Raw genomic sequence first — 16,001 nt, 5'->3', positions numbered from 1 at the left:
CTGGTCTCAACTTCAGTGGCCGGCCCTGTCCTGCTATGAAAGCCTGCCATCCAGAGCCCGGCACAGATAGGAAGGGAACGTTAGGGACCGCGGGCTGACCACACACAGCTTTCTTCCCAAGTGGCTCGGGGAGGGACATTGCTGGATGCGGCCGTGTAGGCGAGGCTGGGCTTCCGGCCTATGGTGAGGGGTCAGCGGTGGATAGGGCCCCACCCTGGGCACTTGGCAAGGCAGTGAGTACTCACCGGCGGCCGCGACTATGGCCAGGAGGCTGCTGTCCATGGTGATGTCTACACACGCAGAGCAGTGGCACGGCGTGCCCAGACTGGGGCATGGGCTTTGAGGACAGCCAGCAAGGCCACAGGGCTGGCCCTCCCCACCCCGGCACTCTGCCCAGAGGAAGAGCCTCCTTCAAGGCTGGGGCAGCTGTGAGCAGCCCTGCAGCTTCTCAGCCTCCTGCCCCTGCTTGTCCTGGTCAGCACCACGCATGACCTAGCGTCCCACGGATGGCACTGCCCTCAGTGTGCCCAGCAGCCACGAGGGTCCCCTGTAACCTTCAGGAGAGGGGTTTGGCGGGAACAGGCTGGCTTCTGCTGCACCTGACGGACAGCTGGGGGAGCTCAGATCTCTGCACATCTCAGCCTCAGGTTCTCCTCCCACTCTGACCCTGCCCACCTCCACTTCCCATTGGCCCAGGTAACTGGGCTCTGCGTGCCAATTGGCTCTCCTCTGGTCTTGGCTCCCACCTCTGAAAAAGCGGTGGGGTCTGTGGTTGCCCTGGAAACAGGGCACGCTGGGCCACACAGCACAAAAGCATCTGCCCGGGCCCTCCTCCCTTCAGAGCAATTATTGTGCAGCTCCGGGGGCCTAGCTCGCCTGAGCTCACTCCCCGCCCCCACCCTGTGTCCTGACCAGCTTGAATCCTGCTGTTGACCTCAGGGGCCCTGCCAGGGAGGATTTCAAAGGAGCCTTAAAAACCCAAGCCTGCAGGCTGAGCTAACTCTCCAGGAACTCTGCCAGGATTCAGGCAGGCAGAGACGCTTTGCTCCCACTTGCCTCAGAAATGGGGTACAGCTGGGGGGGCACAGATTTCACCCCCAGGCCTGCCCTGAACCCGTCAGGCGTCCTGAAGCCTGGTCCTGGGTCCTGCAGAGCTCTTGGGTCAGCCTGCAGCTGGAGCACCAGGCGTGGGGCTGGATCCCCCTAGGTCTCATGCCTGCCTGGGAATTAGAACCACCTGGGGGCTTTAAAACAGGCTGCCTCAGTCACGGACATGACTGTGGGTGACCGTGAGGACCTAGTGGAACAGGATGGAGGCCGGCAGGAGTCGAAACAGACTCATGTCCTGCCTAAATTAACCAAGTAAGACTCTGAAAACAGCCCAACCTAGCGGAGCCACAGCCCGGGTTCCCCCACGGGCTGCTGTCTCAGAGGGGTCCGCTGTTTACTGCCTGTACGGTTATGGGTTCTTTGTACTGACCTGATGTTGAGGTTGGGAAACAAAACAAAAAAGTCACCGTTTTAGAGAACCAGAGTCCTGTGTCCACTAAAATAGCAGCGAGAAAGAAGTCAGCGCCGTGGTCCCAGCACCCAAACGCCATCTCCTCTGAGTTCCTGCTCTCGCCCCCTGGCTGCCTGTCCGGCAAGCCCGCCGGACAGAACGTAGCGACCAGTGCTGGCTCCGGAGGCTGCCTCCTCCCTCTGAAGCCTGCCGTCACCACCAGCATTTCACCGCTCTAAGCCTCAGTTTCCCGATCTGCGAAATGAAAATAACCAAAGTGCCTGCCTGCCCGCAGGGCTGCAGAACCTTTTTTCTGCCAAGGGCCATGTGGATATTTATATCATATAAAAGGGCCATATAAAGCTGTCAACTCAAAAATTAGCCTGCTGTCGATTTATTGAATTTCAAGTTCCACCTGTGGTTGCTGTGGCAGGGCCAGGCATTCCTCCAGCCCTGCTGGGAGGGGTCAAAGGCTGAGACACTGCATACAAGGTCAGCACCCTGGCTAACAGAAGCCCCAGGAGCTGTCATCGGTGAGTCAGGAGCGCCCTCTCCTGGCCACTAGGAAAAACGTTTAGAGGCAGGCGTCTGACCTAACAGTTCCAATGCCTGGGTTTGAGTGCAGGCTCTGCTCCTGATCCCAGCTTCCTGCTAATACAGACCCGGGAGGCAGCAGGTGATGGCTAAAGCAGTGGGGTCTCTGCCACCCACGTGGAGGCCTGGGTTGAGTTCTGGGCTCCTGGCTTTGGCCTGATCTAGCTCTGGCCGTGCATGTGGGGAGTGAACCAGCAGATGGCAGTTCCTGCCTTTCAAATAAGTGCAACTTAAAAAAAATTAAACAAAACTTGATGTGAAGCAGCCTGGGCAGGAACTGAGCCCTTTGTCCTGAGGAGAGACCTGGCTGACAGTGATTTCAGACTCTCACTGAGTCTCTGATGACAATGGGGGGAGGAGTGGGGCTTGAGAAAGGGAGGGAAGACGGACAGACCTTTTTAACATGGCCCTCCCAGGTCCCAGAGCAGTGGCCAGGACCCCACCACTGCTGCTTCTGTCCCCAGAGGGCCAAGCTCAGTGGTGACCAGCTGGGATTGCCTGTGTTCCTGGGGGTGCCCCACAAGGCGGGCTGGGCAGGAAAGCAGCACAGTGAGGCTTCTAAGCCGGGCCCTGGCGATGCTGAAGACAGAAGCCAGCATCTGCTGCGGCCTGGCCGGTGGCAGGGGTGGACGTGCTGGGTCAGGGCTCTCAAGAATGAGGCTTGGGCACCCCATCTCGCTGGCAGCAGAGGAAGTCAGTCCTGGGCCTGTGTGCCCCTCAGGAGAGCGAGCTAAATCAGATGGGTGTTGCATCTCTTGTGGTTCTTGCACAGCTCCCGAACTACCTGCGCTCTAGGGGATGGGACTGTCACCTTTCTCAGGCTACCAGGGCACCGGCAAGGAGGCCCCATGCCGCCCAAGAGGAAAGACACAGAGGCTCGGCTGAGAGAGATAGAGCTATATTTCCTCTGTTGCATATTTCAGACCTCACACTGAGCTTCAGGCACGATGCTACCGCAGGTCCTCCCAGGAGCCACCACAGGCTCTCACTGCTCTGCTCCTGAGGGCGCGTGCCTCCCGCGACACTGGGCAAATCTGCATTGGTCTCAGGAGGCTCTGCTCCCTGCCTTTCCCGTCAAGGGACAAGGAATGCTGGAAAACCCCTGGGTGAGCCCCGCCCCCCTCGGGGGTCCCCTGGCTACAAGAGAGGCTGTCCACTGGAGCCCAGCTCCGCAGTGCCCCTCCCCCCACAAATCACCTGTTCTCCCGGCCACAGAGCCTTCGGCAGGGCACCTGCGCCCCTGCAGAGCCTCGGCCATGAGAACCGCACACCCAGGCTGGGGCACGAGGCCCTGGAATGCTGGACAGGCCCAGGCTCCTCCGAGCAACAGCCTGTGGGCTTAGTGGCTCCTGCTCCCCACAGCCACTGGCCACCTCAGGGGACGGCACGGAGCCCTATTGCACATCCTCTGTCTCGAGTTCCTCCGTCACCCATTTTCCTTTTTAAATAATAATACTTAAAAAAATACAAACTAGAGAGGACGGTGAGGAAGAGTGGGCCGTGGTACGCGGCAGGAGCCCTTCTCTTCCGGTTCCTGCCAAGCCCATCGGGCGGCTCGCAGGGGCTCCAGCCCGCCCTGGCCAACGCGCAGGCTCTCTGTGGCTGACGTGGGGGGTACTGCCTGAGCCGTTGGTCCCACCTCCAGCGTGGGTAAAGGTGCAATTCCCGGGACCCTCCCAGGGGGCCCCCGGCTGGGGCCCTGCTACCTGAGCCGCCCATCGGCTTTGACGGGCCCCAGCTCCGACTTGGGGTCGGGGGACAGCGAGCTCCAGCTCGCCAGCCTGCAGGGCCCCAGCGAGGGGCAGGCAGACGCGCCCGTGGCACACAGTCCGGCCACAGACCAGAAGCCGCTCAGTTCCCCATCTGTCCAGGCCTCGAGCGCGGGGCCTGTGAGCTCCGAGCGCCGCCGGGCGGCCTCCTCCGCCGGTTCCGGCTGAGGCAGGTTCAGGATGCCACTCAGGCCCTGGAAGCTCTGCTCCATGTACTCGTTGTGGGGCGGTCCCGCATGCAGCCAGCTGGCATCATCTGGGGGGCGAGGGGGGCAGGAAGTAAGTACACCCCGCCCTGCCCATTCCAGGGAGCCCTGGTTCCACCCCACCCTTCCACTGACTCGTATCTTGCTGAGTGACCCTGGGCTGATCCAAAGACCTTTCTGTGCCTGGGAGACTCTCACTTTTATAAAACCATGGCAGTCAGCCCCGAATTCCTAACTTTCGGATGAAGTAAAACAGCGGATATCAGGCACTTGAGAAAATCAGCTAGCAGTCTGGTCTGTGGCACCCCTGCCTTCTTGGCACTGCCACTGGTGCCTGGAGCCCTCCACAGCCTGGGCTCAGGCCTTGCAGCTGCCTTGCCTGCCGGCCCGCTGCCACCCCCCTGCAACCCGCCAGCCCCTGCTGTTTTCTTCATGCACCAGGACCCCTGCACAAATTTGTTAGGCTCGCTTCAAACCCCCTTCTGTCTCCATTCTGAGGCTTAGCATCCGGGTGCACCTGCTGTGGAGCCCACACCAGACTGCCAGTTCCAGACCCACCTTCGTGTCATGGCATGGGGCAGGAGAAGGACACTTCTACCTACTGAGCACCACCTGCAACCCAGCCACTGCTACCCACACCCTCACGCCCGTCATCTCCAGGGGGCGTGAGAGGTAGGAGCCCCGCCCCTCAGGAACCTGCCCAGTCCACACTTGTATTCCCAGTCAGCTCCCTGGCCCCCACCACGTGAGCCTGCCCTGCCCTACTCCAGAAGGCGGTGGCTGGGATGGCAGGGCATGTTTGCTCTCCCGAGACCGTGCAACGCAGAGGCCAAGAGGCCCTGGTCAGTTTCCGCCACGCTGAGCGGGCTCCATATGGAGAGGGCCAGGGAGAGGGCCCGGGGCTCCTACACAGAGGGAGCACAGCGAAAGGGACAGAAAGGCCCGAGAGAAGGAGATGGCACCGGTGAGAGTCAAGCCTCCTGCGGGGCCCTGCGGGACCCTGCGGGGTGGGATCCCACACTCTGGAAATTCCCCTTTTATCACTGGAGGGGCCATGTGGTCCTCGCCCCCAGCACCTCCTCCTCGACTCTGATGAGACCAAGATCAGGGTGATGTTCAAGGGCAAAAGCCCAATCAATGTCAGGGCTCCACGCACACCCAGGTCTGCCCAACTCCAAAGCTGTGCCTTCTCCTGCAGCCCAAGGCAGGGCCCCAGCACACTGCACACACGCTCACCTTCCCTGACTACAGCTCCCCACGGGGTCCCCTCCCCTGCAGAACCCTATCACGCTGGGCTTCGGGCCTCACTTGGGGACCGGGTCCTCACCTTTCCTGAGAGGTAGTTTGCGGTTGAAGGTCAAGGGCAGCACGAGGAAGCGGGTCTCGCCCACAGGTTCCCAGAACTGAAGGAGTCGGACAGTCCAGGCCCCTGGCCGCAGGGGCCGGCTCAGCGGAGGCTTGTACTGTGTCACCTCGGTCTCCGCGTCTACCGTGATGTCGTAGGATGTGGCCACCACATAAGTTGGGTCGATCCAGACCACGGTCGCTGTGAGGTTGGGGCCACGGGCCCAGCGCTGCATGGCCACAGGCTCATCCAGTGGCCCCAGCAGCCCCCCAAAGTTCCGGAAAAGACGCTCTTTGGGATCCCACTCAGTGCCGACCTGTAGGGAGGGAGGCGGCTGGGAGGAGCCTGGGGAGCGTGCCTCTCTCTACTCTGTTGCTGCCTCCCGCTAGGGAACCTCAGGCCAGCCACTATCTCTTTCTGGGCCTCAGTTTCCCCTTCTGCAAAACCAAGGGGGTCCGACTAGGAGCTCTCTACTCTCCCTCCCAGCTCCGAGATCTGTCCTAGGCTTCCATTTGGAACTGCCTTGCTGGGGTGGGACAACAGGGAGACGAAGTTCAAGGTCATGTCCGTGGACCACTGCCGCACGAAAGCCACAGACGCCGAGAAGACAGCCAAAAGCTTGACCTTAGGGCCCCTCCCCGGGAATGTCCCTGTTCCTCTAAAGGAAACTGCTATGGTTCAGAAGCCGGGGCTCACGGTGTAGTGGGACTAGCAGCTCCCTCCTCCCTACCCCCGCAAGTCTGGGGTGCTCCCCAGCGAGTGCATGCAGGGGGCATCGCCAAGGCTGCCTTTGCCAGGCCGCGAAGGCCTCACAGGGCCCTTGCCCTCCCTGGTGTGCCCCCTCTCCCACTACCCTGAGTTTTGGGGGAGGTCAGGAGAAAGCAAGGGGAGGACCTGTCCCACCTCCAAACTCTGGAGCCGGCTGGCCTGGTCACTGCGCCCCAACAGCTTCAGCGACCCCTGGGGCATCAACCACATCTCAAGCGTCTCTGCCGGCCCCTGGGCTGAGGGCTGCACCGCCTGCGTCACCAGGTAGCCCTGGAAATGGTCGTCATAGAAATACAGGTGCACGCTGGACGGCAAGCCCCGGGGCTCAAACCTAAGAAGGTTCCAGCAGGGAGAAAGGGAGATGCCATCAGTGCACCTGACTGGGCTGGGAGTCCCAGGGAGGGGCAGCGGGGAGTCCCAGCCCCAGGCACGTCCTTGCCCCAGTCTCATGCCCCACAGACCTAGGCACCTGCCTCTTGCCTCTTTTTTGAACTTTTGTGGTTTGCACGCCTCTCTGCCTCAGACTGGGAGCTTGCTGTGGGCAGGGGCTGTCTCTTTCTCATGGGCATCCCCCTAGGGCACCACACGTGCGGGCCTGCTCCGTATCAGGAGGTGGGGGGGGGTCTCACCTGCAAAGTGAGGTGGCCTGCGCAGGTGCAGCGGTGGCGGCATGGCGCAGGCTGAGGCGGGCAAAGGCGGTATACGCGGTGAGCAAGACGTCACTGAGCCCACTGGGGCCATCAGCCGCGTCATAGGTGTTCTCCCAGTAGGCCTTGAGGGCGGGCGTGCCGGGAGGGTAGCTGCCATACAGGTGGAAGTCCAGGATCTCCAGCACCTCCTGGTTCACGGTCGACTCAAACTTGCGGGCGAAGAAGGTGGGTCTGGACACTTGCTGGGGGAGGAGAGGCAAGGCGGGGTCAAGGGCACTGGAGGCCCGAGGGTGGAGTCTTCCCCCCAGGTCCCCCTGCGTCTGACCCTGGGAAGTTCATGGTAATTAAGGCGGGTGAAGACCCAGCCAGGGGCGGTGTCCCGGGGCCGCGGGCCAGCACCTGCAGCCGTAGGAAGTCCTGCGGCTTGAAGTCATTGGGGGAGCAGCCGCACCAGTCCACGATGTGCTTGTATTGGCACTTGCAGCCCAGCTTGCGGTTCCAGTTGGTCACGCGCAGGTTGTTGTCCACGAGGCTCTCACAGGCCGGGCTGTTCTCCAGCACCGTGTGGAAGAAGGACTGCAGGTGGCCAGGGAGGCGGGAGACGGGAGGGTGAGCCGTGGGCAGCCCCGCCCGAGCCCGCCTGCCCCCCCCCCCCCCCCCGGGCCCTCTCGCACCTCGGCCGGGAGCAGTGTGTACGTGTAGAACTGGCGCAGCCGGGCCACAAGGGGGTCGTCTGTGTACACCACATACTCCACGAAGCTGCGCGTGAGCACGAACCAGTCGGAACCGCCGTCCACCACGATGCCCGCGGGGATCTGCCGCTCGCCCAGGCGCCACATGTGGGAGTCGCACTCGTGGAAGAGCCGGTCTAGGCCCTGCTTCTTGATGAACCTGCGGGGTGGCAGAAGGGCTATGGCCAAGGTCCTGCCTGGCAACCGGCATCCCTCCATCTGGGACTGCTGGGGAGGGCTTGTGAGGCCGCAGAGCCCCCGGGCAGGAGGGGCTATGACAAGACAACAATGGCAGGGCCCCCTTTCCGCAGCCCCTCACCTGGAGTTGTCCCGCCCGTGTGACTTGAGGAAGTTCTTGTCCCGGTTCTTGGACAGGAATGCCACCAACTCCTCATTGGTCCTGGCAAGCGAATGGGGTTGAGGGTGGGGTAAGGGACAAGGCTGTGTGAGAGGCAGATGCTCGGCTGCTGGCCCAGGGCAGACTCCCTCCAGCACCTTGACCTTCACCATCCATCCTTCTTCTTTTTTTTTTTTTTTTATTATTCTTATTATTATTTTTGACAGGCAGAGTGGACAGTGAGAGAGACAGAGACAAAGGTCTTCCTTTTTCCATTGGTTCACCCCTCAATGGCCATTGTGGCCGGTGCACCGGGCTGATCCAAAGCCAGGAGCCAGGTGCTTCTCCTGGTCTCCCATGCAGGTGCAGGGCCAAAGCTTTTGGGCCATCCTCCACTGCACTCCCGGGCCACAGCAGAGAGCTGGATTGGAAGAGGAGCAACCGGGACAGGATCCGGTGCCCCGATCAGGACTAGAACCCGGTGTGCTGGCACCGCAGGCAGAGGATTAGCCTATTGAGCCACGGCGCCAGCCCTGTCCATCCTTCTTCATAGTTATGGCCATGTGCCTCGCTCCTTGGGATAAGGGACCCATCCCTCTGCCCCTGCTGTCTGATCTGGCACTCCAGGGACAGGCCTCTGGTCCCTACCCCTCCCTAGCTCTTGTCATCCCCAGTCCTCTCCCCTAAACATGGCAGGGGCCCAGGGAGCTGCGCCTGGACTCCCAGGACCCCAGAATGGGGCTGCTTCAGGGAGGGGAAGGAGGCCACGGGGGAACCTCCAGCCCCTTCCCAGCCAGAGGGTGCCGGGGCCCCATGCCCACACCTGGTTGGGTAGTCCGTGGCACTGAGGTTGATGAAGAAGTCCCAGGCCCAGCCAGGTACCTCCAGCAGGTCCCGCATGCTCCGCAGGTACATCCGCAAGAGGCTGGCCCCGCCCCAGATGGTGACCATGCGCCAGGGCGTCACCCGCACGTTATCGTACCGCTGGGCCAGCTCCACCACCTCCCGGTGCAGGTAGTTGGAGCGCTGGGGGGAAGGGGACACTTAGCTGACACAGCTGGGCCGCTAGCACGGTAAGCCCCCCACCCACTGCCATCACCCTCAGATGCAGGGAGGATGATGCCAGCGCCGGCTCCTAGCAGCTACACCACCTCGTGCACCAGCGGCTTTGGGGCCTCAGTTTCCCCATCTCTAGGCCGCCTGAGCCAGGCCATGGACCCTCCCTGTCTGTGACCTTCCAAGCCTCTGCTCTGCTGCCCAGCCCGCCCGGCCTCCTCCACGCCAGTACCTGGTCCACGTGGATATAAAAGAAGTGCTCCCTGTGGTAGACGGCTTTGAGGAGCCGCTTCAGCTGGCGGATGGCGCGGCCGTGAACCACCAGCATGTAGGCGATTCGGACGGAGCGGCCGTCCAGGGGCTGCTGGGCCCGGACCTCCTCCCATTGGGTACCGGGACTTATCTTCCCTGGCGTGGAGAACAGGGGCATGGGTGAGTCCCAGGACGAGGGCGAGATGGGAAGAGGGGGGCTGCCTGCCTTCCAGTGGAAGAGGTGCAGGCTTGGAGCCTGCTGCTCCTGGTTCCAGTTCCGCCTCCGCCACTCAGTACACTCAGCCAGCAAACTTCGGTGGGGAGGGGGCCCCTCAGAAAATGGGGGAGATAGGGATCTGGGCCATGCCACACACCCCCCCGTGCCTGGGAAGGCCTGGAGCGCCCCTGTTCCTCACCTGCCAGCTGGCAGTGCCGGGGCACAGCCTTGGGCATGAGGCTGCCCGCCTGGTGCAGGCACACCACATTGGCGATCTCCTGTTGGCACTGCTTGGTGCTGGCCCGGGCCAGGGCAGACAATGCGTCCTTGCCCACGATCTCGCACTTAGGGGTAAAGCTGTTGTCAGTGGGCTGCGGGGCGCCCTCCACGCTGCCCGTGTCTCCATGGGGTGGGAAGCCAGCTGCGCCGACTGCAGTGTCTCCGGCTGCTGCCCCGCTCAGGTTCCGGCGGCCTGGGGCCTCTGGGGGTGGGGCAGGTGGCACCCGCCGGCTGGCTCTGTGCCGGCTGGTTACTGCCCGGACCACCTTGGCCACGGGCACGCCCGGGCTCTCGGCACGGCCCCGCCAGCGCCCATGCCTTCTGCCCGTGTTGCCTCGCCGCCCCGCCGAACTGTCTGTGTCCTTGGAGCCCTCACCGGGGTCCAGGGGCCGTGGCTTCCTCTGTCTTCCTTTCTGTTAAAGACACGCGGACCTAGGTCACAGGGGCAGTCACTCACCACTTCTTGTTTCCTGAGCTCCACCTTGAGTGGGGCATCCTCAACCCTTGCAGCTTCTGCCCACCTGAGGGCGCTGTGCAAACACCAGCACCACTGGGCACCTCCCTGGCCTGTGGCTGGGAGGACGCAAGCCATCACACACACCCATCCCCCTAGCTCTCCCATCGCACGGCTCTGCACTTCCTTTCTGGCTGCAGCCTCAGGTGCCAATGTCCACATATGTCCCAAGGGCATGGTGGGCACAGGCTCCCAGAAGTGTCATCCCGGGGCCTCTCATTGCCCTGGGGCTGGCTGGGAAGAGGAGAGCCGGGCAGGACGGTGCACTCTGAGGAAGCCCCCGCTCTGCTCTGTCCCTGCCTGGAGTGCGGGGGGTTGAGCCGGAAGGCGCCCACAGCTGGAAGCTGTCAGCTCCTGGCACTCGCACTCATGGGCTCTCTCTCTCTCTCTCTCTCTCTCTCTGTCGAAGAACTCAGAAGCTGCGCACCGCCACGCTGCCCGCCATGCTGTCATACCGCTGCTTCCTGGCTCTGAGCGCCCCAGCACCTGCTGCATTTCTAGACGGCCTGGTCCCACACGAACGACTCATGTACCCACCCTCCTCTCCTCCCCTGCCTGGCCAGACCCCATCCACAGCCATCCTGTTTGCCCCAGAGTGGGATGTGCCGAGCTCTGAGGCGATGAACACCTCCAGGAGAGACGGGGCAGCTCTGCCAGCCCAGCGCCTGGAGGAGTAGCCGGCGCCCAGGGCACAGGTGGCTGGCGGCTGAGCGCTGGAAGGGGCGGCGGCACAGTGTGAATGCTCCGGAGTCACCAGGGCTCTGAGTCCAGCTCTGCCAAACCACCAGCAGTCCCCTCACTCCTCGGAGTCTGCTCCTAGGGCTGAGCGCCTGTCCCATGAGCTAAGACGAGAGCTGCTGCCGCCCGGGGCGGGGGAGAGTGCCCACTCCCAGGGGTCATTCTCCATAAACCCCCTCCCACCTCAGCTCAGAGGCACCGGGACAGCAACTCAACAGGCCCCTCTCTCTTCCTCGAAGCACCTCCTCTGAGGCTTCCAGGAGACCCTCCTGGACTTTGCCTGGCTCCTGGCTCCTCCTCCCTCCATCTTCTTGGCTCCATCCCTTCTAGAAGGCTCACTCAGCCCCAGAGTCCCGGATATATCTCTCCATCCATCCCCGATTGCTCCCCTGGACCTCCAGGCGTATAACTGCCAGTCCCCTGACACTCCCTGGGAGCCCAACAGACCTCGCAAAGCCCTGAGTAGAGAGCCAACGCCTGCCCTCCCCGCCACCCCAGCGACTGCTGCTCCGCGTCCCCAGCTCGGTTAAGGACGACTCCACCCTCCAAGCTGCTCAGGCCACAGCCAGCTCCGTTTGCCCACTTTCCCTCACAGCCTACATGGAATCCATGGGCAAGCGCTATTGGGGCTGCCTTCCTAATACACCCAGAATCTGCTGGCCCCGGGTTTCCTGGCCTCCCTGCCCCCTAGAGGCTGCTCTGGTCCCAACAGCCAGTGCTCCCGTCCAAGCCAAAGTTCCCTCTTAGACTGTCCTGCTGGGGGCGTCGCCTCCACAGGAGCCCACGAGGGCATGGGAGGGCCTCCTCCATGACCGCCCCCTCGCCCACCGACTCCTCCAGCCCCAACAGCCTTCTCGGCGTCCCTCCGCCCCACCTGTCTCTCCTGTCTCCAGCCCTTGCACTTGCCGTTCCCCATGCCAGAAAGCCCCAGCTCATCTCTCGCCTCCTCACTCTGAGCCCCGATCGCGTCTCCACCCTGAGAACACCGAACTGTGTTTCACACTCCAGCCCTCCCTCAGCTCCCATTTAATTTCCCCGTAGCACTGAACACCTTCTTGTCATCCTAGTCCTATTGCTTACTCCTCTATGTTGTGTCACTGGGTGACCGTCCTCCCCCACCCCCCAAGGCTGTAAGCGCCCTAAGGGCAGAGTTTCGTTTGTCCACAGACACAGAACTATTTGTGGGATGCTGAGTGAATGGAACGCTACACTGCCTCTTTTTCATTATTATTACTGAAAGGGCAGAGAGGCCCGAGCCCCCTGGACATCCTGGCCTCTCTGATCTCCTTGTTACATTCTTTCTCCCTCCTCTTCGAGTGAGGCAGGAACCTCCCATTGTCAAGTTTACAGCCACCTGCAGGCCAGAACCCCAGCACCTACGCCCTCAGTGCCCAGTGCCCAGCCAGCCCTCTGATCTCTTGAGAGATGTCCAAGGACAGCATCTGAGAAAAGACCCTTGCCAGAGCAAGTGGCAAACCCAATTCTGTCCCCAGGAAAGGTGGCTGCAGCCCCACTGGTGACATCTGACCTGGCCACACACCAGCAGACAAAGACATCCTCACGCTCAGGGACGGCTGTGGGCGCCCAGGGTAGAAGCCAGGATCGGCGAGTCAGGAAGCTGGTCAGGAGGCCAGGGCACAGGGCACAGGGCCAGGCTGGCTGCGGTGGGGGACAGGATGTGGGAGGAGACGGGCATGGTGTGCCCTGCACTGCAGCAGGGAGCTGGCTGACCCTGAGAAGGACAATCCCAGAGGAGGCTGGGGGACCAGGAGGCAGCGGCGAGGAGTCAGAGGCATGGGGGGGGGGGGGGACAGCTGGCTTCCACCCAGGCCCCTTCTGAGCTTGCCCAGCTGAGCATCAGCAGGGCCCCAGCCTTGTGCCCCTAGAGGGACTACCCCCAGGACCCCCTGAGGTCAGGGGCCCCTCTGAACACTGCAGGTGGGGCCTGGTCCTGGAGGCACTCTGGCCCCAGGCGCCCTCTGGCCATGGAGAGGCGCTGAAAGTCCCCCCCACCCCGCCCCCACTTCCCGGCTCTGCAGCTCCTCCTGGGGATCCTGCCCTGAGCCCCGCGCACAGGGAGCACAGAAAGGCTCACCCCACGCCCACCTCCTGCACACTTCGCCTGCGATGTTTGCTTGTGAATGCTTTGAGAACTCTCAAGTGGCTCTCTGCAGGGCGCGATCACCCGAGGTAGCCACTCCAGCCCCTCCGCAGGCGTCCTCAGCGGACAATGTCCATGGCATCCCCTGCGCCTAAACCCCCTGGGCGCTCTCCCACCGCACTTAGGATAAAACCCGGGCTCCTCACCACGGTGCCTTCCCCCAGGGCAAGCACCACACCCTCCTGTCCATTCCCTGAGGGTGCCCAGCTAAGCCCAGGCTCGGAGCCTTCTGCCCAAACTCTCCTGTGGGCCTCTCCCCACTAGCTGATCTCCACCAGCCCCTGGTGACCCTCTCGTTGCCTCTGGCCTTCCCTGTGGCTCGTCCGCGCAGAGGGCAAGCTGCCCCTCTGTCTCCTTTATTTCCTCGGCGCCCCAGGACAAGCACGGTGCCTGATACAAAGCAGGACTTAATAAATATTTGTTGAATGAATGTTGATGAATGAGTCTCTATTCCCAAGATACAGTGCTGAGATAATCAGAGTTATTTACTGACAGCTTAGCGTGTGCCAGGAACTCCTGTAAGTGCTCGAAGGCCTCGTTTTCATGTAATCTCTGTAATCATCCAATGCGAGGCGCTATTATTATCCCCATTTCAGGGGGGCGACCGACGGGGACTCAGAAGAGGCCCACTGGCTAGTGGAGCCGGAGCCAGAGGGGGCTCACCTCCCCAACCCCACGCTCTGCCGCCTGGCAACCCCAAAGCTGGGAGCAGGGGAGACGGGAGGTACCCCAGCCACAGCACTGCTCCACCTGGCCAAGCCAGCTGTGGGCAGGGCAGCAGGGAGCCTGGCCCACACAGAGACCCACAGGTCTGTGCGGCTCGGGGCCATTTGTTTCCCAGATGGCTCAGGGACTCTGACACGCCCCTCCCCAAAGTGGTGACTGATCCCTGCCCAGGTACCCAGGCTCTGAGGTCCCCTGACTGCTGCGTGCATGCCCCACTCCACCTTACGACGTCCCACCTGCCTGGAGCCCCTTACGGCAGGCCTGAAACTCTTCTCCTGCTCATCCCCCTACTTAGCAGTGCGCACGGAGCAAGCTCACTCCCCGTGGACGTCACAGCACCGGCCTCCACACCTGCTACCCTGAGCTCCCTCTGGCGCTGTGGTCTCACGTGACTCTCCCGGCTCCCAGGTCCCCTCACCGTCCCAGCCCCTAGGTTCTCCTAAGACAGGCGAGGGCGGCTTTCCTCCCAGACTGCCCAGACAGCGGAAGCGGACCTGGACGTCAGCCCTCCTTTGGCCCTCACCCTGCCAGGAGGAGAAGCCTCGGAGGGCAAGGCAAGCAGGGCCTCGGACCCTGAGCCCTGGAGGCCCCAGAACAAAGAGGGGGCCGGGGTGAAGCCTGACCTCCGGCCCCCAGCTTCGGACTGCGGTGTGGCCCATCGCTCGGCCTCCCAGGATGGGCCGGCCCCCTGGACCCTTCCTCACATTGGGGGTGCTCTCTGCTGGGCCTCTAGCTGACAACACATCAGCCCCAGCCAGGAAGCCCCTGGGGGCAGGGGCTGAGCAGCCCGGGCTCTGGCCCCTTCTCCAGTTCCCTCATGCTCTGACCAGCTCACTCCTCCCTCCCACGCCCTCCTGAAGACCCACCCAGATCCCTCAAACCCCCGGCCCAGGAAGCCGCACCTTGGAGACACCCCAGTTCTCCCCTTGGGTCGCTCCCTGCTCCCCCAGCTCCTGAGCACTTTGTCACAGGCCCGGATTCCAGCCCAGCTCCACTGCCTCTCAAGGCACAGTTGGGCACGGTGCTGGGGTCCCTCGGCCCCACTCCTCCGCCCAAGGCGCGCACACCCCCCGCCCCCTCCCAACTTCTGAAAGTTTGGCCTGGGGCTTCCCACCTCCGAGCAGGCTCGGGCCCAGCCCTGCCTCCTTAGTCTCGCTCCCCGCGCCTGACCTTCATCGACTCCCAGGCCAGAGACCACCCCACCTCGACCCCGTTCCTCCCGCCCCGGCCCCCAGTCCTCCCGCGGCCCGGGCCTCCGGGTCACGCACCGCCCCCGCGCGCAGCCCCACAGGCCCGCCCGAGAAGCGGGCACCGGGGGTCGGCTGCCCAGCTCCGGACAGCCGCCCGCGCCCCGCACGCACGCGGCCCTCTCCCCACTTCCCCTCCGGGGCTGCCCGCAGCCCCGCCAGGACCCCGCGCGCCCCCGCGCTCGGCCGGCCCGCCCGCCTGGCCGCCGGAGCACCTCTCCCGGCTCGTCCTCCTCCAGGCCGCTGAAGCTCCACACCACCAGGCCCTGCAGCAGCAGGATGGCCAGCGCCGTGGCGATCGCCAGCTTGTAGCGCCGCACCAGCTTCTGCACCCGCGCGCTCGCCACCATCTTCCTGCCTGGGACGCGGGGCGCGCGCCTAGCCCTGCAACCTGGCCGCGGGAGCGCGCACGGACGCGGGGCCGGGCCGTTCCCTCCCCTCCGCCTGGGGTGGCTAGCCGGGAGCGCGCCGGGGCGGGGCTGGGGCGGGACATGGGCGGGGCCTAGGCGCCGAGCCGGGCAGGCCAGGGGCGGAGCCTGGGCCTCTGAGCCTTGGTCCCCAGCTGCCGCCGCCGTGGCGGGTTGTGCGCCCCCGCCTCCCCGGCCCGGCCTGCATCCCCAGCAGTGCCTTGCGCGTGTCCCGCCGTGTTCATGTCCTCCTGGACAGCAAACCCATTGTCCAGGGGGCGCGGAGCGAATGCAGCCCGGCCTCTCTTTCCTGGTGTCGGGGGTCATGGGGAACTCAGCCCCAGGGCACAGGGAATGCCAGAGCCCCCAGATACACAGGTTCGGAGAGGCCTTGCTTAAGGACCGAGGGGTTCCCCCCGAGGGGCCAAGCAGGCATCCCAGGCCCTTGGGGACGCTGAGTTGTGATTCGCAGACGCTAGCACACCTGAGTGGATCGCAGGATT

The 16,001-nt window shown here is 63.4% G+C and overlaps 1 protein-coding gene across 1 annotated transcript; it reads right to left on the bottom strand.

Moving 5' to 3' along the window:
- Positions 1 to 2,977: 2,977 nt before the first annotated feature.
- Positions 2,978 to 15,540, bottom strand: XYLT2 (xylosyltransferase 2). The gene is made up of 11 exons (XM_008271304.4): positions 15,307 to 15,540; positions 9,626 to 10,118; positions 9,190 to 9,365; positions 8,725 to 8,927; positions 7,884 to 7,964; positions 7,508 to 7,724; positions 7,233 to 7,409; positions 6,813 to 7,075; positions 6,319 to 6,514; positions 5,398 to 5,731; positions 2,978 to 4,120 (listed from the first exon to the last, which is right to left on the bottom strand). The coding sequence occupies exons 1-11, from the start codon at positions 15,439 to 15,441 to the stop codon at positions 3,798 to 3,800; spliced, it is 2,598 nt and encodes an 865-aa protein (XP_008269526.3). The 5' UTR covers positions 15,442 to 15,540; the 3' UTR covers positions 2,978 to 3,797.
- Positions 15,541 to 16,001: the final 461 nt, after the last annotated feature.

Source organism: Oryctolagus cuniculus, chromosome 17 (assembly GCF_964237555.1).
Source record: "Oryctolagus cuniculus chromosome 17, mOryCun1.1, whole genome shotgun sequence".
Lineage (NCBI taxonomy): Eukaryota > Metazoa > Chordata > Mammalia > Lagomorpha > Leporidae > Oryctolagus > Oryctolagus cuniculus.
This window is presented reverse-complemented; position numbering and strand designations above follow the sequence as displayed.

What these genes read in the sequence shown, in the direction of transcription:
- XYLT2 (XM_008271304.4), bottom strand. Translation starts at nt 15,441, where the DNA reads ATGGTGGCGAGCGCGCGGGTGCAGAAGCTGGTGCGGCGCTACAAGCTG. An exon ending in AGGACTTCCTACGGCTGCAG is followed by an intron (nt 7,076 to 7,232) that starts GTGCTGGCCCGC and finishes CTCCTCCCCCAG; the next exon opens with CAAGTGTCCAGACCCACCTT. An exon ending in CAGGCCACCTCACTTTGCAG is followed by an intron (nt 6,515 to 6,812) that starts GTGAGACCCCCC and finishes GAACCTTCTTAG; the next exon opens with GTTTGAGCCCCGGGGCTTGC.